The sequence below is a fragment of the Spea bombifrons genome, chromosome 12 (assembly GCF_027358695.1).
Source record: "Spea bombifrons isolate aSpeBom1 chromosome 12, aSpeBom1.2.pri, whole genome shotgun sequence".
Classification (NCBI taxonomy): domain Eukaryota; kingdom Metazoa; phylum Chordata; class Amphibia; order Anura; family Pelobatidae; genus Spea; species Spea bombifrons.
In genome coordinates this window covers 29,352,667-29,375,689 of record NC_071098.1, presented here as the reverse complement: position 1 = coordinate 29,375,689, position 23,023 = coordinate 29,352,667, and the positions used below count along the sequence as shown (strand labels likewise).

The window sequence follows — 23,023 nt, the reverse complement described above, 5'->3', positions numbered from 1 at the left end:
GAAAGTTCCCAGGCCGGGCTGTCACGCCGACTCTCGTGTTGAAATACACGCAAAAAAAATAATAATTTCTGCCAAAAATGAATCTCTCGCCGCACCGGAAACGTGTTTGTTTGTTTTTTTTTCCCTTCAATTCTTTGCATCTCCAACATGATTTTGGAACATGAGTGGAATCTCTAGAGAATCTTCTCACAGTCCTTCAAAAGAAAAGCACATTTTGTTATTTCTTGTTTTTTTTTCTTATTTTATGCATTTTAATGGGGAAAAAAATAAAGTTTTTAGAAATAGAATGTTTGGTATTCTGTTCTCTGGTGGTAATATTTGTTCCTTTTTTGATCTCTTTTAGGTGGAATTTAATTCTTAATGGTTCTTGGCTGCCGAGTCTGGAGTATCGTTCTGAGGTCCTCACCAAGTCCTAGTTCTTCGTGGTTGGGGACTCGATTAGCGCCGAGGACATGCGCAGCGCTGGACATTACACTCGGCTCTCGTATCATTGATTGGCTCAGAATTTCCATCTTGTTGACCTAAGCGAGTGGATCAGCCCCTTAGAGAACTCGAACCCCCCACTTCTCGTTTTCCTTGGGTGGATATCTGGTGGGTTTCTCTCTTCGCTGCGCCCGGTGCCTTCTCTTCTGGTGAACTTGCCCCTGGAACGCAGCCGTCAAGATGATGTGCGAAGTGATGCCGACCATCAACGAGGACAACCGCCGGGGCTCCACCTACAGCTCCGACGATGCGAACTTTGAACAGCTGATGGTGAACATGCTCAACGAGCGGGAAAGATTGTTAGAGACGCTCAGAGAGACGCAGGAGAGCCTTGCAACGGCCCAACTGCGCTTGCGGGAGCTCGGACACGAGAAAGAGTCCCTTCAGAGGCAGCTGAACATCGCGCTTCCACAGGTGAGAAACGCGTAACCGACAACCCTGATATAACCTCATGTCACTGTGCTGTGTAGTATCCCCCCCCCCCCAACACCACCTTCCTTGGTTTTGGGAGAGACGTCATTGGCGATGATGTCATCTGTTCCCATTTCCGGCAGAGTAACTGGAATATGATGTCATAGTGATCTTCCCAATACCCCAGTGTGTTCCTGGAGCCTCTGAATAAGTGTGAAAAGCATATGGGGGTCTTTAATCTTTTCTATTGTGCGAGCCGGTATTGAGCCTGAAAAAACATGGGGCCCCTAGGCAGATTGTCCTCTTTATGGGCTGGTAGATCCTTAACGCGACTCTGGTTACAGCCCATACTCTGCCCCCAAACAAACGCCTTTAGCTGCATTTACGAAGCCCTCGTGCGTTTCTTGACTCATTATCACCCTTTCCATGACGTCTTCCTCGCCTCTCTCGGCTGTGAGTAGTGCCTGTGCCGGCACGTGATCCCCATCATCTGTCTTGTTGGATCCTCTGACGCTCTATTGCGATGGAGGATTTTTATCTAAAGACATCTGACTGGCATCTCTTCCATTCCCAAGTCAAGGGTCCCTTCAAAGGGGGCTCTAGGAAGCATAAAGCCTCTTTTAATACTAAATATATTTGGCAATATAACTGTTGATTTCAGTGTTTTTTCGGACATTCTGCTTTTTTGCGCATTTTATTCATAATCGCATTTTTATTTATTCATAATCACATGATACATTCTTCAGAAATTAAAAAAGACTCATTACCGGTACATTTACTCGTTTATTCAAAGCTTACGTATAAATACTAACGCACCTGGTATACAATTATGCTATTATAGAAAATACGCCATGGGGCTCCGCGGGACCGAGACTACTCAGGGGTGGGGTTTTAAAATGTGACATCATCAAGGTGAAGGAGGCATTTTTTGTGTCATAGCCAGAAAAAGCCATTAAGTGATACTGTAGAACCACGCGGTGCGTCGGATGTTGGGATAACCTCTTTAACAGGTGGGATTTGCCCCTTTTGGGCAGCGTCGCCGCGCACGTCCGGCCGAATCCTGATATTTAGTGTCTGCGGCTTGCAGAGGGAGACCCGATTGGCCTCGGGGTTCTAGAACGCGGCTTTAATCTTCGGCGCGGATGCGTTTGGCCGTTGGCCGCTCGTTGGGTTCTCCGCATCCCAGGTACGCGGCCGACTAAAAATAGCAGTCAAGGCGCGCGCTCGCTTCTGTATCCTCGCCGGACCCGATTGTGGAGTACGTGGGTAGATTAGATTAGCCGTATGTGCGCTGAATAGTAATCGGCTCGCTTTTCCATCCCCGGCAGGAGTCTGAAATGCCCCGTGCAAAAAAAAAACACAAAGATTTATTCCATTGGCTGCTGGGAGGGGGGTTTCAGGCTCAACTCGCTCTCCAGGACTTAAGGGGTTAAAATAAATAAAGGAATAAATGAGACAAAATGTAACAAGAAGGCTCTTTTATGTTTTTCTTCGTGTTTTTTTTTAGGTAGATTACATATTTTGCAACATTTTAGATCTTGCTACATTCTATATATATATATATATATTTAGAGAGGCTTCGTTTAAAGGGAAACCGTCCTCGAATGTTTAAAAAGGGTTAAAAGAGAAATTTCACGTATTTCGGTGTGAAAAGGGACATGCGCGGGTGACTTCCGCTGTATGAAGCCCCCCGATGATCTCAGTGAGAAGCCTTTTCGTACAATTGTTTAGAATATCGCATTTTGTGCGGGCAGCCTGCTAATATTTTTATTATTAATCTTGGTCCCAATAATGTTGGTTTTAATAAAATATAATGTTTTTGGCTTTTATATATTGATGCCTTTTGGTAAATAATATATAATTATTGGGTATAAAAGTATAAAGATACCAGTTTATGGCACGTCTTTGCTTTTTCGCAGGGATTTCGCCTACGTACAATATATATATATATTTAGCGGTCTCAGATATTAAATGTTGTTAAAGGGAGGTTTATGATGTCATGATTTTCTTTTTGCAGATAGAAGGTGAGAAGCGTAAGTATAACGCAGACCGGAGTGGTTGAGGCTCATACGGTTAGGGAATTTAAGAATGCCCGAGTTGGACCCCCAACATACCCCCCCCCCCAACACTACAAATTTCCAAAAGTGGATGGTTTTGTTTTATGGAATTTAGTTAGATTTGTAACTAAGGAGATTTACTAACACCCTATGTCTTCGATGAAAAATAATGTATTTTATTTACACATTTTCGTTATTAAACCCATTCCTAATGTTTCTAAGCTTATAATTGTAGCTTTTAGGGCAGTAGGACCCTTGCTCATAGCCAGCAAAGAGGGGGCATCAGGGGTTTTGGTCCAACAAAGGACTGCCTCTCCTTACCAGGGACACATAGGAGGTATGACCTCATAAAGTTTAGTCGAGTTGATTACCCCGTGACATCACATGGACGTCGGGCCTTGAGCTGCGGGATACGACAAGGTTTTGGTCATCACTGAGGACCCCTTGGAATGACAGCGATGTTTTCACCTGTTACTACCTTAAGCCGTTCCCTGCTGGATTACTTACCGTCTGGCGCTCAAACAGTTAACCTTTCACTGCTGAAACAAATGAGTTAATGGGCAGTAGGGGTAGTCTGGTCCCCCCCCCCCCTCCAAACTCACACACATTGCATGCAAAGAAAACACGGCATTAACATGAAGTCTCGGCGAGGTCCCAGGTTATACAAAGCAGGCAGTGTGCTCGTAGGGGTCTGCGTAAAGCCTTTCACACAGTCCCCCGGGGGGCTGCGGGGACCCGGACCATACACAATGCAGGCAGTGTGCTCAGCACCGCGCAACGCTTCCTCTCCTTTCAATGGACAGAAAATCCACTTTTTCCCCCCTCTCTTGACGCCTTTTTTTTCAGTCTGGGGTAAACCCCTTTTTTATACACTTTTAATTGGAAATATAACGGGGCTTGCTTGTATATAGCTAGTTCTGGAGGAGACGGTGTCCAGGTGGGAGTAAGATGGGGGTCCCTGACATCTATACCTGTGTAAGCCCTTTTTGTCATTAGATCTTCTCTTGATATTGTTCTTGTTCCGTCGCTTGCAATCTGACACTTTTTTTTCCCCACTCTTCAGGAGTTTGCGGCGCTCACCAAGGAATTAAATCTTTGTCGGGAACAGTTATTGGAGAGGGAAGAAGAAATTGCCGAGCTCAAAGCAGAACGGAACAACACTCGGGTGAGTAGAGTCCTGTCTTATCTTCCTCTCTTGGCCAAAGATAAGTGAACTCTGCCAAGCCCGCTGCTGCTGATGACCGCATAGTGGGAGTTGTAGTTAAAGCACCCAGATTGCCAAAGGATTTATAAAGATTATGAATCCACGTGAGATTCATCTTTAACACGCGGTTCTCTGTTGTTTTACTGATAAATTATCACAATGAAACATCCTCCAAACTGGTAAGAAAACCATAAAATTCAGCGCTCTTATTGCCGCCGTACTGTAAATCCTGTTTCTAACTGTATTTTTTGATGACTTCACTCTCATCGAGCTGCCAGTGGAACTCTGATACATAGCTTTAACTCTGCCTAAATTATTTGAGCTGCCGCGCTGCCCCCATCCTTAATCTCTTTCAAGGTCAGTTCTCAAATACCTCAGACAGGGCATATTTTCCCTTTTTTGGGGATTTTTTTTCATCCTATAAGCAGAGATCTGGAACGTAAACCTGGATTGGTCCACCTCGGCTTGTCTGAGATGATCCTGAACATGTACTGCTAGTGGGTCCTTGAGGACGAAGGTTAAAAGACTCTGGTCTAGCATATTCCTTCAATAAAATTATCTTCCATGTTGTTTTGTCTTGGGAGCCCCCGATCCCCCGGTGGTAGACTTAAAATAGTGAAGATACAGCCGCTGTAGGACGTAAGGTTTCTGTTCTTGTCAGAAGAAGCTGATCCCGAATGATGGGAGAAGATTAGCGAAGAATTCCAAACAATGTCAGCGGCATTCCTTTTTCTACGCTTAGTGGAGCTTCGCAAATTCTTTTCAAGGCAGCAAAGGGATTTATTTCCAGTTTAAGACCTTGTAGGAGAAATTCCAGCTTTGATATTCCAGGTTTGGAGCCACAAGCAGATCCGTCACCAAAATCTCACCGGAAGTTCTCTATCGATCTGATACCGGTCGGTTAGAAGTCTATCAGTTGTCTACAAATTATCGACGTTTTTTATTGTTGTTGGATTTCATCTTAACTTTAGTACGGCATGTCAATCTAAAGTAGGGGTTCTGTAGACTGGCGGATCTTCTGTAAAGTAGAGGTTCTGTAGACTGGCGGATCTTCTGTAAAGTAGAGGTTCTGTAGACTGGCGGATCTTCTGTAAAGTAGGGGTTCTGTAGACCAGTGAATCTTCTGTAAAGTAGAGGTTCTCTAGACTGGCGGATCTTCTGTAAAGTAGGGGTTCTGTAGACTGGCGGATCTTCTGTAAAGTAGGGGTTCTGTAGACCGGTGCATCTTCTGTAAAGTAGGGGTTGTGTAGACTGGTGGATCTTCTGTAAAGTAGGGGTTGTGTAGACTGGTGGATCTTCTGTAAAGTAGGGGTTCTGTAGACTGGCGGATCTTCTGTAAAGTAGAGGTCCTGTAGACCGATGAATCTTCTGTAAAGTAGGGGTTCTGTAGACCGATGAATCTTCTGTAAAGTAGGGGTTCTGTAGGCCGGTGCATCTTCTGTAAAGAAGGGGTTCTGTAGACCGGTGGATCTTCTGTAAAGTAGAGGTTCTGTAGACCGGTGGATCTTCTGTAAAGTAGGGGCTCTGTAGGCCGGTGCATCTTCTGTAAAGTAGGGGTTCTGTAGACCGATGAATCTTCTGTAAAGTAGGGGTTCTGTAGGCCGGTGCATCTTCTGTAAAGTAGGGGCTCTGTAGGCCGGTGCATCTTCTGTAAAGTAGGGGTTCTGTAGACCGATGAATCTTCTGTAAAGTAGGGGTTCTGTAGGCCGGTGCATCTTCTGTAAAGAAGGGGTTCTGTAGACCGGTGGATCTTCTGTAAAGTAGGGGCTCTGTAGGCCGGTTCATCTTCTGTAAAGTAGGGGTTCTGTAGGCCGGTGCATCTTCTGTAAAGTAGGGGTTCTGTAGACCGGTGGATCTTCTGTAAAGTAGGGGCTCTGTAGGCCGGTGGATCTTCTGTAAAGTAGGGGTTGTGTAGACCGGTGGATCTTCTGTAAAGTAGGGGTTCTGTAGACTGGTGCATCTTCTGTAAAGTAGGGGTTGTGTAGACTGGCGGATCTTCTGTAAAGTAGGGGTTCTGTAGACTGGCAGATCTTCTGTAAAGTAGAGGTCCTGTAGACCGGTGGATCTTCTGTAACGTAGGGGTTCTGTAGACCGGTGCATCTTCTAAAGTAGGGGTTGTGTAGACCGGTGGATCTTCTGTAAAGTAGGGGTTGTGTACACTGGCGCATCTTCTGTAAAGTAGAGGTCCTGTAGACCGGTGGATCTTCTGTAAAGTAGAGGTCCTGTAGACCGGTGGATCTTCTGTAAAGTAGAGGTCCTGTAGACCGGTGGATCTTCTGTAAGGTAGGGGTTGTGTAGACCGGTGGATCTTCTGTAAAGTAGAGGTTCTGTAGACCGGTGGATCTTCTGTAAGGTAGGGGTTCTGTAGACTGGTGGATCTTCTGTAAAGTAGGGGTTCTGTAGACCGGTGCATCTTCTGTCCAGTCAACAGAAAATGGATTCTACATCCATTTGATCTCATGTGTATAAAGGATTCCATCTGAGGTCCTGAATATGACCTTTAAACTGGAGAGACACCTTTTGGCTATATTTTTGAAACATGATGGTGTAATCTGTGCTTTCCGGCTCTGACGCTGCCGGCGTGCGCCTCACCTGGTCAGCTAATGGAGTAAGGAACCTGATCTTCTCCCGCCGCCATTGTATTTCCATGCTTCAGACCATCTTCTCTCGCTGTTCCTGCGGTTTAAAAAAATCGATTATATGCCAACTGGGTACACAGCGTGTGGCTAGGATTCCCTCTTGGCTAAGATCTAAGTTAAAATCGAGGTGTGACATTGACAGTCGCTGACCGTATCGTTGTCTGCAAGCAAGCGGTGTTGGTCGCGTAGAGGAAGCAGAAATCCACTGATCACACTTGAATTTACGAAGCCGTTTTTGATTCTTTAATCCTTTTTTTGGCAAACTTGTCATTATGTTAAAACGAGGAGGGCTGTCACCTGTCGTGTAAATCTTATTGAATGTAAAAAACCTTGTAGGGCTGGTTCGTTTTTGAGATTTAGTTGAATAACGATGATTCCGTCGATCCTGTCACTGTAACGAAACCTGTCATTTTTAATTACATTACACGGGGGCGCAACCTCAAGGCAGAGAGGTGCCCCCTTTTATCTGTATTACACACCCTGCTTCGTTTTATAGAAGAAACGAGCAGGCATGGAGCTTTTACTCGTTCTGCGATGTAGCACAGTATAAGAATTACACGCGTGTAGGACGTGCTCGTCATGGTTAACGTGGCTGACAGCTTGCCACGGGCAAAATGAGGAACCTGGATGTGCCGTGTGCGTTGTCACCGTAAGATTACCTTGGAGAAGATCTGTAAGAACGCCGTGTAACAATGTTACTGTACAGGGGTCCTGCCGTCTAAACGCTTTAACCCGGAGATCCTGCTTATTGTTCACCCTTTGAAGGAGCATTGTAAGGGTTAACCCTTGGAAGCTTCACCCCGTCTGACATTGTTTCGTGGCTCTTGGTATGTGTGGCCCTTAGGGCGTTAGCAAAGTTTGTGGGCGTTAAAAGCATAGGAACGTCTTTAGTCACAACCCACCGGCAGGAAAGCCTGTAGAGCGGGCTCAGGTAGAGGGGGATCATTGATGAGATGAGGAAACGGAGCGGGGCACCTTTTAAAGGGTCAGAGACCCTACGCGAGTTCCCAGCTGTTTCCGCTTCAATCGGTCGGTGACCTGAGAGTCCCTATTGGCTGCTCCTGATGCTCCTCTTGGAAGCAGCCAATCAGAACGTCTCTTTCCCATCTCGAGAGAGAAGATTGGAGATCTTCCTACAGCTGCTTCTCCCAGAGGAACGCAGAGCGGCACTCCGCTCGTAGAATAATTCACGCTAAAACATAATAATAATGATTTCTAAGAATGACTATTTTTTGAGATTACCCCCCCAATCAAACCCAAATGTTTAGCATGAACGATGTACTCTGTTGACTACAACGTGTTATTATAGGCAGCCATCAGAACGTTCATTTCACGCCGTGGCAGGATATATTCGACATGGCAACACCTTTCCGTGCCCGGCCGTGGAATTTTCCCCACTCGTTTCCCACTCGCCTCGCTGACGCGTTTCTCTTTTATGTTTAACTCTCGCTTTCCCCCCCGTCCGTCTAGCTGCTGTTGGAGCACTTGGAGTGTTTGGTGTCCCGGCACGAGAGATCACTGAGGATGACCGTGGTGAAGCGGCAGGCGCAGTCACCGGCCGGGGTCTCCAGCGAGGTCGAGGTCTTGAAAGCTCTGAAGTCCCTCTTTGAACATCACAAGGCCCTGGATGAAAAGGTAAAAAATGGGACCCTTTTGGGACAGCGGGTGTGAATTTAAATGATTTTTAATGATTAGTAAGGGGCACATCATTATTTCATGTATGGGCAAGACCAGCACGCTTTACTGCCTTGCTGTAAAGGCACGTTGTATTCGGATTCTGGTAACCAGTTCTTTTTTAATGGCAGGTGCGAGAGCGCCTTCGTGTGGCCCTTGAAAGAGTGGCTGTGTTGGAAGAGGAGCTTGAGATGTCAAGTCAAGAGGTAAGCCTGCTCGGGCCCGTATGTTGGCGCCATATTTTTATACCTATAATGATTCATATTGTCTTATAGTAATACTCTGCGTTATTTTTTGGAAAGGGGGCAGGTTTTTATTTAAACTCAGAGCCTAGGTTTTCTGTGCGTGTGGAGAGCCGGGTCTAAATCACCTCCCTCTTCCACAGTCTCTCTCGCTTCGAGAACAGCTCGCGAGGAGAAGGTCCGGAATCGAAGACAGCAGTAAGGATGGAGACTCCCAAAGCTCTGTAAGTGGATATCCCTGGTACACGTCGGACATATTGGGGGGCACTTGGGGGAATGAGCAGTCCGGGGGCTGAAAGGCTGATTTTGAACAGACCCAACAGCAGACGAACGTTACTGCTCCATATTTTAGGAGATGGATTCCCTGGATCGCTCCGCTGCATTATGTTAGACTCAAGATAACCAAGTCTGCCCAATTGCTTTATTTCAGTCCCTCCACAATGGCTCCTCTCACCTGGAGCTGCGCGGCAGCCGTGAATCTGAGCTGGAGGAGATGGTGGAGAAGCAGAGGCTGGAGTTGTGCCAGCTTAAGGAGCGACTGACCATGATGTGCCGACAAATGGCTGAACTGGAAGAGGAGCTTAACACGGCGCAGAAGGACCTCATCAAATCAGAAGAAGTCAGCTCCAAATTACAGCGCGACGTGAAGGAGGTGAGTCTGCCATAAGTACTGGAGTCCACTCAGATACCTTCAGGGCTCCTCAGATACCTAGAGCACCTCAAGGAACCATTTTTACATGGCCTGGAGCATTGTGACATGGCCCAGCCATATGATGAGCGTCTGTAGCATCTTTGAGTAATGGAAAGTTTCCCCAGGGAAATGCCTCTTTTACATCTCCCAGACCTCCTAAAACTCATTTTGCTTACAACCAAATCTTCCTCTTTTATTTATTTTTTTTTCTTTTCTTTTTAGGCTCTGGCACAAAGGGAAGACATGGAGGAACGCATAACCACCCTAGAGAAGCGTTATTTGAGTGCACAGAGAGAAGCCACGTCCCTTCATGATGTCAACGACAAGCTGGAGAATGAGCTGGCAAGCAAAGATTCCCTCTACAGACAGGTAAAGGATCTAAAATATAAGATATAAGCAATCTATAGGCTCTGGTGAGTAGATTTGGCATTGTCCCCTATAGCACTAGAACATGCCCAGAGTCAAAAGGGTTATGTGAATAATACTCCATGTTTTGGATGTCAAACCCAACCCTACGTAATAGATGGAGGACCCCTAGCCTTTTTCCGTATAAAACATTGAATTGAACCACAATGATGGGAGTTGTAGTCCAAGGACAGCTTTAGGGATGCAGTTGGACAGGCATATTGTACAATAAATGGAATCCATGTATAATAAGGCTTTTACAGACGGGAGGAGACATTTTGGGTGAAACAACGTTGCAGCAGAGTCTTTACTGTGCTTCTTTTCGTAGCGATTGGACTTTTTAATAGGTGCGTTGGAGTGTGACCTTAAACGGTGGTTTCCGGTTCATTGGCCTTAGATTGTGGCCTTTAAGTGATTGCCTCTGAGCTGCGTGTTATCGATCAGTACCTGTCCGCTGAAAGGAAAATAATAGCCCTTTCACATTAGAACGAATTGCAAAAGGCCTCTGGATTTATGGTCCGAGCGCCCTCGGGGTTGGGTCTCTGCCGGTTATCGAGCGCTTTATCTTTAGCTGGCTTGTGTATCCCAACGCAGAGCGAGGAGAAGAACCGGCAGCTACAGGAGTGGCTGGAAGACGCCAAGCAGAAACTGCAGCAGACCCTGCAGAAGGCAGAGACGCTCCCAGAGATCGAAGCTCAGTTGGCCCAGCGAGTGGCCGCTCTCAGCAAGGTACTTCAGACTTACAAGTTCCTTAATCAGAGCGCTCTGCAGGGGAGGACCGGCGGGGGGTCCTTCGTTACACGGCCCGCATCAACGCTGTGCCGCTTCTTCCCTTTCAGACCGCCAGAGGGTGAGAATCCAAATCAAACCATGAATCTAGATACTGAGAGAGGCGGCCATCCTCAACCTAAACTTGGATCTTTGGTTAATAAGTAGTTTGGGATAAGGTATAGATTTAAAGATGTAGGAGAGTTTGGATAGGTGTCTTCTAAAATATTTTACATGTTTTAAAAATTATAATTTATATAAGGGGTGTGAATAAACAGACATATTCAGTAAAACGACAACTTTGTGCGTAACTCCCAGACAATCCTGTGTCAGTCTCCATGGTCAGGATTTTCTGTAGAAAATCACCCCGCCGGTAATATATAAATATAAAATTGTCCCGTTCGGTTGTGTAGGCTTCAGATTACATGTTAAATTTTTAGGGCCTTCATTCACTCTTATCCATCTCCTTGCCGATGTCCAAACTTTTTGGATTGTTTGTTTGGAGAGACGTTATTTCTGTGGCTCCTCAAACATTCGCCCGTGTTGGGACCGATGCCGTAGGGGGGCTTTTCAATGGCGTTCTTCTGCGGCTTTGTCTTCATTGTGTCCTCGTGTGTCCAGGCGGAGGAACGACATGGAAACTTTGAAGAGCGTCTCCGGCAGCTCGAAGCTCAACTGGAAGAAAAGAACCAGGAGCTGCAACGGGTGAGTCCAAAAAGGCATCCAGTTTGACAAACGATGATAGAAGGCGGCTTTGCTCAGTCCAGTGGCATGGCTCATGGGCCACCTCCCCATGGTCTATAGCTGTTACTGGACTGACGCTCTGATATCCATGACATGGTTACTGTAGACCAGCGATGTCCACTTTCTGATGGGGAGGACTTTGTATCCTTGAAAAGTAGCCTCAGAGTCCAGACCTGAAGTTGGGGTTCTACAAAAACCCTTGAGGGTTACATCCACAAACTTCCAGTTAAAGGCTTCACTTACCTTCACCTCAACTGGGAAATGGCAGCTTGTCAGACCACCAGCTTATCCAAAATGGAGTCATCCAGTCCCAAATACAGTAGAGTTATGGTCTTTATTGCAAATTCATATAATTATAAGCATAGCTCAGAGTGGACAATGCGCTTTTGGAAACTATTTATGTACAGAAGGCTGTAAGTAGGTTTTCTTCTTCTGCATTAATACATTTGTCCCAATGTGGCCCACACATGGTCTCTTGTACAGGCTCGCCAGAGGGAGAAGATGAACGATGAACACAACAAGCGCCTCTCGGAGACCGTCGATAAACTACTTTCCGAGTCGAACGAGAGGTTACAACTTCACCTCAAGGAGCGGATGGGTGCTTTGGAGGAAAAGGTAGGCGTCCAAGCCGTCCAAAATGTAGACGCTGGGCAAACCATCCAGTATCTTCAATACTCTCCACCCAGTGCTTTCTCTCCCTAGCCTTCTAGACAAATACGGGAAACGGGAAAGGTTCACTACTTAGTCCCTGGAAATGTTTTCAGAATTCCATTTATAATATTAGCTAACCTGGGTTCTCGGTGGGCTTGGAACAGCTCTGTTGGTCATTAAGTCGTCAAAATAATCCGACTCCTCTTCTGACCCTGTCTTCTTCTTCACCTGCGCTGTTGCCGCCACCTTCGTGAATTCGCCCACCCTGAAGCTCCTGAAGTGCCTGTCCTATTCTCATGTTCTTCTCTCTTTCCTTTGCCTGCCTTCCTTCTCTTAGAACACTCTCTCCGAGGAGATAGCTAACATGAAAAAACTGCAGGATGAGCTTCTTCTCAACAAGGTTTGTACCTTCTTTTATTAGCTAAGTTCGGGTTTCACGCACGCCCTCCTTCTTCCTTCATACAGTGTTAGGGGTTTGTCATCTATATAAGAGATCGGAAGGATATTAGGCATCTTATGAAGCGCTACGTTGTATCCCAGCCAACTCCTTCCGTTTTGATCTTCCAGGAGCAGCTGGTGACTGAAATTGAAAGGATGCAGTTGGAGATTGACCAGCTGCGGGGAAGACCTTCGTCCACGTACTCCAGGTGAATTCTTTTCTCTCTCGGAGACTATGTAAAAGGGTTCAAGGTAACGGCCCCTGGGCCATGTCCCAAAAAAATCCTTCATTCTCATTTCTTTAGGTCTCTACCTGGCAGTGCCTTAGAGTTGCGTTACTCTCAGGCACCAACTCTACCCATGGGAAGCCATATGGACCACTACAGCGGCTCATCGGTGATCCGCCGGCCCAAGAAAGGACGCTGGGCCTCCTTGAAGGATGATCCAACCAAGGTAATGAGCTCCTTTGGAGGCAGCGGTTTGGATAGAAGGAGAAACGTGCGTTATGGTTGACCAATTTCTAAAACGCCAATTATTGCTGCGCTACAACTTTCTTTTCTTCTGTTCTTTCTTTCTGCTTCCTTTCCGGAATTCATCTTAACGTAAGTATTTTTATATTATAATTTATTATTGGGTTTTTGGAGCTCATGTACTCTTAAAATTCTGATAGCGACTTGGTGATTGGTGATAACGGAGGCCTTCATCAAGATAATAAATGGCGTATCACCCCTCCTCTTATTATTACCGGGATGTTTTATTTTCTGGGGATTTGTCCTTTTCTCTGTTAAACCATTTTCCTTTTTTTCTCTCTCTGTTTTTCCCATCAGATCCAAACTTTGGACGAGCAGGAGTGGGAGCGAGCGCAGCAGGCCAACGTGCTGGCAAACGTCGCCCAGGCGTTCGAAGGTGACTTGGACGGCTCCGATGAAGACGACAGAGACACCATCTTCAGCTCGGCCGATCTGCTGTCTCCCAGCGGCCAGACCGACGTGCAGACGCTGGCTATCATGTTGCAGGAGCAACTAGAGGCCATCAACAAAGAGATCAAGTTAGTAGACAAAGCCCTACCATGGGCATCCCAGAGGTCCAAATGATTTAGGCACCAGCACCTATCACCCCGTGCCATTAAATGCATTAAACAATTAAGAATAAACCCCCCATGTTTTAACAAGATTCTTAGAAGTGAAGCAGGAATAGATGAGCTCCATCTCTGACGGCCATCTTTACACATTTTTGGGTTGCCGGAATTTTAACCCGACCGGTCAACCTCTTTACACGTTAAGCCCACCAAACGTCTTATTAAAATCGTGAATTTCTATTTTTGTTCTGTTTTCTTGTTTCTAAACCTCAATCTCGCCCCCGCCCTCCGCCAGATTAATCCAGGAGGAGAAGGAGACGACGGAACTGCGTGCCGAGGAAATCGAGAGCAGGGTCACCAGCGGGACCCTCGACGGGTCGCTCGGACGCTATCGATCAGCCAGCTCCATCCCGACCTCCGTGACCACCTCCACCCTGGCCAGCCCATCGCCCCCCAGCAGCGGCCACTCTACCCCGCGGATCACCCCCCACAGCCCCGCCAGAGAGGGAGAGAAATTTGTACGTCTAAAAATCCATCTCTTTCCAGTTCTTTTTCAGCTGAAACATACATTTTACTTAACATTGTGGGACCAAAGCAGAGTTAATGCCAAAGGCATTTAGAGGCAATTATTATTTTCTATTTAAAGTTTAAATATCTTTTGGCTAATTTACCCATTTTTGCATTTTTTTTAGCTAATGTTAAAAATAGAAGGTTTTACCCCAAGGGTACAAAGATACAAAGTATTTATTTTCTTTAAAGAAACAACATGGTTACATTTTCCTGGGGTAATAACATTGATATTATTATTATTATTATTATAAAAAAATATAATAATAATAAAAATAATGTTTTATTAGTATTATTATCATATTTGGATGGAATATTCTGTAACATGGAGTATAACCTGGAGCCGTTTACCTTTCAAACGTTGATCTTTTTAACTCTCCTAACCTGATTATGAATTAATGGTTAGTGGTTTCTGGGGCTGGAATAATGAGCACCGGTAATTAGACGCCATGCGCCGGCTTGGCGTGTTCAGGTGATATTGATTTAAGTGGAATCTCTAATTTATCTTGATAAATGAACCCCGTGGACCTCCATTATTCTCCAAGCAGCAGGAACCTGCCATACGGATAGCTTTAGACAGCGTGAGGCCTGTTAGCGGAGCGCCACCTCGTGTTCCTAAAGAGAACTGCAGGATATAAGCTCACGTTTCATTGAGTTATGAATTGCGTACGGTTTTAAGAAGATCAGGATACCTTTTCCTTAGGCTGTTGCTTAAGGCTGGTTTTCCAGACCGACTAGGCTTGGGCTCCCGCACTGTTCCGTATGTATTAACATCTAGTAGATGCCGGGAAGCGCACATCCCCAGCTGGGGTACAGGGACGAGGCATTTCAAATTCAACTTTTGCCACTTTGTGCCTAAAAGAAACCAAATTTGTCTGTTAAAGGAACTTGAGGAGCCCATCGTGATCCACCCCACCTACATTCACAGAGTACGATGCCCGCTCATGCTTTCACGATCTTAGAGATCTCGTCTTCAGATGTAAAGATTCCAAACCTCTAAGGTCTTGAAAGCTCAGCGATGCTTTATCTTACTCTGTGATCATTTGCAGTCTAAATGATTGCAAGCTTCTCCAACCGGTCCTCCTACCACCGTTCCCATCACTGAAAAGGACAGGTCGTGACGTGGACTCGGCTTGCATGACTTCAGTTGGCCGTTATCGACTTCCAGCTGTCCTCGAATATCTTTCTAGTAGTTCTAGTAGATTGTTTAATAAAATGTAATGGTGGTGCCATCATTATGGGTTGGTAGATCTGCATCTTTGGTGGGGATTTGACGCACCTGAGTAATATGGCTTGGATTTTTGCTTCATTGTTAATGCAGAATCACGTTCCCAAGGAAGATGGGCGAGATGAAAAGGCTTTGATGCAGTGCGAGACGACCCCGCCGCTCACGCCCCGCGCGGTGCGGCTGGAACGCATGACGCAAGCCCTGGCTCTCCAAGCCAGCCCGTCGGAGGACGGGAGAGAGTCGCGGGCCAGGTATGGGTCACCGGCAGAGTCTCTGAACGTTGGGTTTGGAAGAGGCGGTGAGAAGACGCCATATCTCGCCATGCTGCGGTTTCTCCAACAATCCCGCTCCGTTATACATAAAGCATGTTTTGGCAGGGTCTGCGTATGCACATCACCTTATTTCTAGAATCCATGGGTAAACGCCTGAGGGGTAATCCTTCTACGGCCAAATCCTGTCTATTCTCACCTTAACCTTTGCCATTGTATGATGACTTAAATCTCCGATGACTCTCCGATGACTTCTCACACATTATGGATTTTAAGGTTTTTTTTCCACCATGATGATCGTTCTTTTTTTTTTTTTTTTTTTTGTTAGCCTGGGAGCTGACGGACTTGGCGGGACCAACAGCACCAGTCAAGATTCCCTGCACAAAGCTGCCAAAAAGAAGAGCATCAAGTCATCCATCGGCCGCCTGTTTGGCAAGAAAGAGAAAGGCCGTATGGGGCAGATGGGACGGGAATCCTCCTCCCTGGGTGAGCATTTATTCCCTTCCTAGCCATCTTAATTTTAAATGTCTTACTGCCCATTGTAAACCTTCAGTGGCCCAGACACCCATGGGGGAGCACGTGGCCCAATCGCATATCAAACTTTAAATTTAAAGAAGGGTAAAGCGGTCAGATTTCATCCGTCAATTTTTGTTTTAATGACGGATTGGTTACAAAAAGTATGGCATGAGCCTGGGGTTCTAACGCCGCGCTGCCTCCTTCCGTTGCTCTCCGCCAGTTGCTTTTAATGGCAGATCTGGTGAGCGTTGCTTTTGGCCGATACCTTGTGCCGTGTCCTGTATTTCGTATTCGCTGAGTCGCCTTTTTTCTTCTCGGATTTTATTCAGCCGGAACGCCATCAGAGGAGATGTCTCCTTCTGACCCGATGGGTCTCTCCAAGCTGGCAGGGCCTGTGGACAAGGACCGTCGGAACAAGAAGAAGTGAGTGGCGGAATCCTTCCTGAGAACGTTAATTAAACCTGTGTTAGAATTCTCTTAGTGTCCAATCTAGAACTTTCTCTGGCAAAGAGCTCCTGGATCATCCTTGTGTGTATGTGTAGAAAAATAAATAAATAAATATATATATATATATATATATATATATAATTTAGCAAATATTTGAAGATATGACAAGGGGTAATGTCTATACCTTCTGTCATTTTGATGGCAAAACTTAAACAGAGTAAAGCTGCTTCTGACCACAAGAATTCTGATGCACATAGTTGTAACAGATCTGTATCTGGCTCCATCTTTCAATGTCTTCGTTTCTCACTTTATTTCGGCATGTTTAGTTATCGTTATTTCCCCCCCTGTTTCCCCTCTAGACACGAGCTCCTGGAAGAAGCCTGTCGGCAGGGGCTCCCGTTTGCGGCCTGGGATGGACCCACTGTTGTTTCGTGGCTTGAGGTATCTTTTTTTAATAATTATTAATTTATTAATTTTTATTGTAAATTACCCTGCAAGAACCACCAGCGAAAAACGGCCTGTTGTGGCTTAGGATACTCAGAAAAAAATACATTTTATCTGTGTGAACCTCATCAGGGTCCAAATAATATTTATATGTGTTGGACAAAAAATATTGCGAATGAAGTATCGCCGCGCGGTGTCCCAGGTTAAACGGCACATGGAGAGCAGCTGCTGTGGACTCCAATTCCCACGGCGTTCTCCATCTGTCTGCGGCTGCTATTGTTTCTGTAACCGTATATAAAATCTTCAGCACTAGGCCTTGGAGGAAGGCCCTTTAAATGATATTTTTAAGTGTTTTAGCGTATTTGATCGGTTAAAAGACGCCCCCCCCCAATCTTCCGATCTTAATCAAAGAAAAAATAAAGGCCTGAATATTAGGCGACATTATTGCAAAAAAAAATCAAAACCACTGTTTTTGCTTTCGTTGCTCTCCTTTCCCTCTGCTTCTTCTATTGCCCATTTTTGTTCTTTCTTCTGTCTTCTTTCTTCTTCCTCTTCTGTTTATTATGAGCTCTGTCATCCAGGTACTCCTGCGGAGCCTCCACGCTCACCCTCTCCTCCGATTTGGAGGAACAGAATATTGCAGACAGATCTGCGGAGAAAGAGAGGTGCAGAGACTGTACGTTTCTCACACAAACAACTGTCTCTCTGTCTCTTTTCCAGCTGTGGGTTGGGATGCCAGCCTGGTACGTAGCGGCCTGCCGCGCCAATGTTAAAAGTGGAGCCATAATGGCCAACCTTTCCGACACCGAAATCCAGAGAGAGATCGGCATCAGCAATCCGCTCCACCGCCTGAAACTACGTCTCGCCATCCAGGAGATGGTGTCCCTCACGAGCCCCTCTGCTCCAGCAACCTCGCGTACGGTAAGACGATGCGTGGGTAACGGGCGCCATATTGCTTTTGAATGTCAGATGATGGAGCCATCGGTTTATAAGCTGAGCATTCTGGGCGCTCCAAATGTTTATTGCTTTATTGCCATCTCTGTCTCTTTATTCTTGACCTATTTGTAATGTTTTATTCTTCTACAGTCAACGAGCAACGTGTGGATGACCCACGAAGAGATGGAAACCTTAACAGTGACCACTAAACCCGTAAGTCCACGTTCTACCCAATGTTTCGCCTCCTCACCAATACGGTTGGATAGGATACCCAAGCCCAGGTTATGCGGTTAAAGCTCCATTGTGTATGTTTCACATGTTCCGAGCTCAAGAGGAGCTTCACCAGGTCCCACCAGGTCCATACCCAACTTTAAGGTTTGCAGGGGCAATATTTGAAGGACGTCACTGACGTTCCATGAGTGTCCCAACCTCGCGCATGGGGCTTCAGTAACGTCACACGTTAACTAAGTTGATGCATTGAGTTAATAATCGCCAAGGGCAATGCTGAGCGCTGTGAGCCGCACATTGAGGGATAAATCCCCTGTATGTAATGTGAACTCATATGAAATGAACACATTTTCAGCACAGCTGCATTGGAAGGGGATGGAGCGCGTGTGCACTTTCTATATTAACCCAAATATTCACATGTTACTAATAACTCCACTCTTGACTTTCTTCTTTTATCCTTTTTTTAAAACACTTTAACCTCTGCCAGGAGACTAAGGAGATCAGCTGGGAACAGGTAGGCTGCGGTTTAGGAGGGACAGATTTCTATCGAGCATGCACGGAGTTAATATTATCCATTTTATTCTCGAAAAAAGTCATATTTGGGGTTACCTAAGACTTTTTGTTTTTGCATGTGTGTATATATTTTATTATGTGTATATATATATGTTATTATGTGTTTATATTGAGTTTATCGACCTTTATTTTCTTATTTTAATTGATATTCCTTTACATTATTTGACCTACACTAAATACGCCAACTGCTGTAGTATCTTTGAACTATACGTCTAGCAAGTGTATAGCTCAACTGATACACTACAGCAGTTTCTTTGTGCACCACAAACCCAAAAGTATTTGCCTGCCACAAACTCATCGGGAGGCAGGCAGATGTCTTACGGTGCGGAGGTCTTATGGTTGGCCGAATCGTTGCGTGCGGCCCCCCGATATCACCCTCCGTTTCCTTCATCAGATCCTTGCGTACGGTGACATGAATCACGAGTGGGTGGGAAATGATTGGCTGCCGAGCCTCGGTTTGCCCCAGTATCGTAGCTACTTCATGGAGTCGTTGGTGGACGCCCGAATGTTGGATCACCTGAACAAGAAGGAGCTTCGCGGCCAACTGAAAATGGTGGACAGCTTCCACAGGTACGCCCAAAATGAATATATACCGTCCATCTATAAACTGCTCTGTGGTATTTTTTCACCCTTGGTGTGTCCTGGTTTTCAGAGTGAGTCTCCATTATGGTATCATGTGCCTAAAGAGACTGAACTACGATAGGAAGGAACTGGAGAGGAGGCGAGAAGAAAGTCAGAACCAACTCAAAGGTAGGTGGAATAATTAGGACAATGATTAATGTGCGATAATCCCACACAAAGTGCTAATTACCAGACTATGACATGCGGGGACTTTAATATTTAAAGGGAAGTCTCAGTAAAGAATTGGGCCAAGAGCAGAGTAAACGGGAAGAAGCATTGCCTTTGTTCGGTTTGGGTTCCAATGAGAGGGGTCTCTGTGTCCCTCTGTAGATGTCATGGTATGGTCCAATGAGAGGGTCATGTGCTGGGTGCAGTCCCTGGGGCTGAAGGAATATGCCAACAACCTACATGAGAGCGGGGTACATGGAGCCCTCATCGCTTTGGATGACACCTTTGACTGCAACGACCTGGCTCTTTTACTACAGATCCCGACACAGAACACCCAGGTAAGAGGTGGGAGTGCGGCAGAAACACAACATAACCCCCAAAACACTCGTTCCTGGTGAAATGAGCTGGGAACGAGGGAAAGATTGTTAATTCTCGATCTCGCTTTACTGCCTTTGACTTCTGATATGTTGTCTTTTCACGTCAGGCTCGCCAAGTATTGGAGAAGGAATTTAGCAATCTCATAACCATGGCGACGGAGCGGCGACTTGATGAGGTCAGCAGTTTAAGAACGTTTGTGCGCACCCTGCATTACAACCCACGCCGGTTACTCTGTTATTCTCGTATAGCAAGTGCATGCAATCTATTACTCCCCCCCCCCACCACTGCGGCTGTCCCACTAACACACTAGATCAGGGCCGGCCCCGGGCCACCTGCCTCCGGCACTCGCACTTACTTGCTAGCTTAGGAGAGAAGCCATATAATCTGCTGGAAATGTTTCTAGTGGAAAAATAACCTAGCGTATTTAACGTTAAGTCGGATATTATCAGCATTGTGGAAAACCATAGAAAGCCTTTGTATAAACAACAGCATCGCCCTGGTATCTGCTGCCGCTATATACATATATGCGTAAATTGTTAGCGCTATATAAAATTAAAAGATAATAATAATAATTTGAGATTCCTCTCTGCCTGAAACCTCTGCAGCCAAATAAGTTGTTTTTGAATTAAGGGGAAGGGGAGGCAGGTCACATGGTCTTATATTCGATGACCAAAAGACGTGAATAATATGAGCTCCCTCTGTGTTAAAGGATGCCGCCAAGACTTTCAGCCGCTCTCCCTCGTGGCGGAAGATGTTCCGGGAGAAAGACTTGCGAGGAGTTAGCCCGGATTCAGCTGAGATGTTGCCGGCTAATTTCAGGACCGCGGCCGTCTCCTCCATTACCTCACCGGCTGTACAGCTCCGCAAGATGCAGTCTGAAGGTGAGCAAGAGCTGGACGCCTCCATATCAATGGGACCTTGTAGCTGGCCACTTTTGGCCTGGACCCTGGGGTGGGAAGGGCAGGACCATCTAGATGGGAATGCCAACATTCTATATGTGGAAGTCTATCACTGTCCAACACATACCTGCATAGAGAAAACACGGGAAGGACCATTCATGGTGGGGTGGCAATGCAGGACATTTTAAGAAAAACTGCTATTTGTGGTCCAAGATGGTGGCCCTGATGGAACCGGCACCTGTGTCAGGTTGGAGAGAGAGACACAATGTAACAAAGTCGAAGCGAAGTCGCTTTCTTGTCTGCTTGTAACCGGACGCTGGTTCTTCAGCACTTTCTTCTTTGTGTCTTTTCAGGAAGCACTTCCAGCAGCCAGCGCCCCGACAATGTCTCAGTCAGAACCTATTCCTGTTAATGCCGTCCAGACGCGGTAAGTGCGAGGTGGATGACGTTATGTGTGCAGGGCATGGCACAATAGCGCTTATTTGCCTCAAAATTGAAATATTTTGCCAATCTTTACCTTTTTTAAGTGCGGAGCCATCAAAAGGATGGTTTTAGATACAACTCCAAGTACGTGACTCCTAATGGCGGGAGAGAATCGTCGGACATGATTATAATTGACCCTTTTCTTTGTCTTCCATACTCTTATGTCCGCAGGCAACGTTATTGGGGCAATAAGGTCACTGAGCGCACTTTTATTTTTTCATTCAGTCGCTTTGCCAGACGGGCTTGGCATGTATGATTCTTTTCCCTACAATGGCACATTATCGCTGGGCCGGTCTGGACACATCTCTGTGTCAACGCTAAAGGAATTGCGGAGCCAACAAGACTCGGAGACGTTCTATAAAACCTTTTTTTTCTGTGTTTGCTACTTGAAGTTGTCCACATGGACCCAGGGTGATAAAACGAGCGACGCATGCTGGGAAAATCCACCTCCTTCCCCTCGTACCCGTCTTCTCCAAAACATTTTGTTGGATGGATGGACCTCTTTCAGCACTGAGTGGTGTTGAAGACCAAGAAGAAGTATCTGATTGTGGGGGTAACGATGGAAACAATGTTGATCTCCTATAACACGCTTAGAATTATGAGCTTTAGTCCCTGTTCAGTTCTTCTTGAGCTATGCAGATGGCCGCCATCCCCAACCACCCAACTGGAGCTTCAACACAAAGCCATGTTTCAGATGGTCCAGTAGAATTTAAATAGGGACTTGATGGTTTAGGATGAACAATAGACAATCGGCGTCAACTTTGCTTTAGAACTGGATGAAGCTCGATACTCCAGAGCCCATGTTCCGTCTTCTACATTCTCTCTTTCCGTTCAGTAAGCTTTGATGGGAAATACGGCTACGTTGACAGCAAAGGCATGGCAGGGAAATGATATGACCATCGTACCATATTATTTATTTATTATTTATTAAATATTTTATTTTCACCGCCAAGCTGAGCGTCATCGCACAACGTATCGCAATGCACACGCGGCCAGCTTCTTCTCTGAAGAACTTGCGGTTTCATTCGGTTCTGATGGAGCAGGGTGGGCCGAGGGACCGGGCCAAAACCAACACGCGTCCCGCCAATCAGTCTAACGTTGGTAATGTGGTCGTGAAATGTTTTGTAGGGTTTACAGTTTCTTGTTTACAGATGAAAAGGAGGCTGTTACATTAAGTGTTTCGTATGCTGTTTCCGTGTGTCTTCTTAGGTGCTCGATATATCGACGACATTACAGGTTGCGTGCAGCTCGCACCCTTATTCTCTGTGCCATTCCCAAAGAGGGCTGACACAAATCTGACTGCTAAGAAAACCCATTTGCCCTGGAGGCTTAGAATTGTGCAATACAGATAGAGAGAGGAAATTATACCCCAAAAATAGCCCCACAGCAATCAGAATCGAAGGTTACTGATGATAAATGCCTCCTTTTGTTTTTACAGCTGAAATACTTAATAACGGCACCTCCCGCTACCGTTAAAAACACTCTAACCCATGTAAACATCATCATCATCAACATTGAGATACAAGCCATGTGGAAGAGCCAGTTGGCCACGTCCAGCTATGGCGTTCTATGTAATGGCCGGTGGTGGATAGAAGCAAATGGGGCTAGAGCCTCATCCCCTTGATTTTGTGGATTTTTTGGGTCATATGTGTCTTTTGATATTGTTTTCAGTGACAGTGCCAAATATGGGTTAAGTTAATGATGTCAGAGTACGGTAGAGGTGTCCGTCGACGGAACGGATTATTATATTGGAACATGGCTTTGAATTATTTATAAGCAAC

General features: G+C 45.9%; 2 protein-coding genes across 2 annotated transcripts in view; one reads left to right on the top strand and one right to left on the bottom strand.

Moving 5' to 3' along the window:
- Nucleotides 1-23,023, bottom strand: part of LOC128470390 (protein PFC0760c-like) — a 58,727-nt gene that overhangs the window by 4,335 nt on the left and 31,369 nt on the right. The gene's annotated exons all lie outside the window — the stretch shown is intronic.
- Nucleotides 597-21,598, top strand: PPFIA3 (PTPRF interacting protein alpha 3). The gene is made up of 29 exons (XM_053452262.1): nucleotides 597-897; nucleotides 4,015-4,116; nucleotides 8,265-8,429; nucleotides 8,600-8,674; nucleotides 8,854-8,934; nucleotides 9,141-9,362; nucleotides 9,624-9,770; nucleotides 10,401-10,535; nucleotides 11,196-11,279; nucleotides 11,802-11,933; nucleotides 12,307-12,369; nucleotides 12,537-12,616; nucleotides 12,713-12,860; nucleotides 13,235-13,455; nucleotides 13,781-14,003; nucleotides 15,374-15,531; nucleotides 15,878-16,035; nucleotides 16,395-16,488; nucleotides 16,872-16,953; nucleotides 17,677-17,877; nucleotides 18,043-18,105; nucleotides 18,608-18,634; nucleotides 19,088-19,263; nucleotides 19,346-19,443; nucleotides 19,645-19,820; nucleotides 19,967-20,035; nucleotides 20,570-20,741; nucleotides 21,113-21,186; nucleotides 21,414-21,598. Exons 1-28 carry the CDS (start codon nucleotides 664-666, stop codon nucleotides 21,169-21,171), a joined length of 3,645 nt encoding a protein of 1,214 aa, XP_053308237.1. The 5' UTR covers nucleotides 597-663; the 3' UTR covers nucleotides 21,172-21,186; nucleotides 21,414-21,598.

Coding starts and splice junctions, on each gene's coding strand:
- PPFIA3 (XM_053452262.1), top strand. CDS start 664: ATGATGTGCGAAGTGATGCCGACCATCAACGAGGACAACCGCCGGGGC. Junction 14,004..15,373: donor CCAGAGAGGGAGAGAAATTT/GTACGTCTAAAA, acceptor TTGTTAATGCAG/AATCACGTTCCCAAGGAAGA. Junction 19,264..19,345: donor ATGGTGGACAGCTTCCACAG/GTACGCCCAAAA, acceptor CCTGGTTTTCAG/AGTGAGTCTCCATTATGGTA.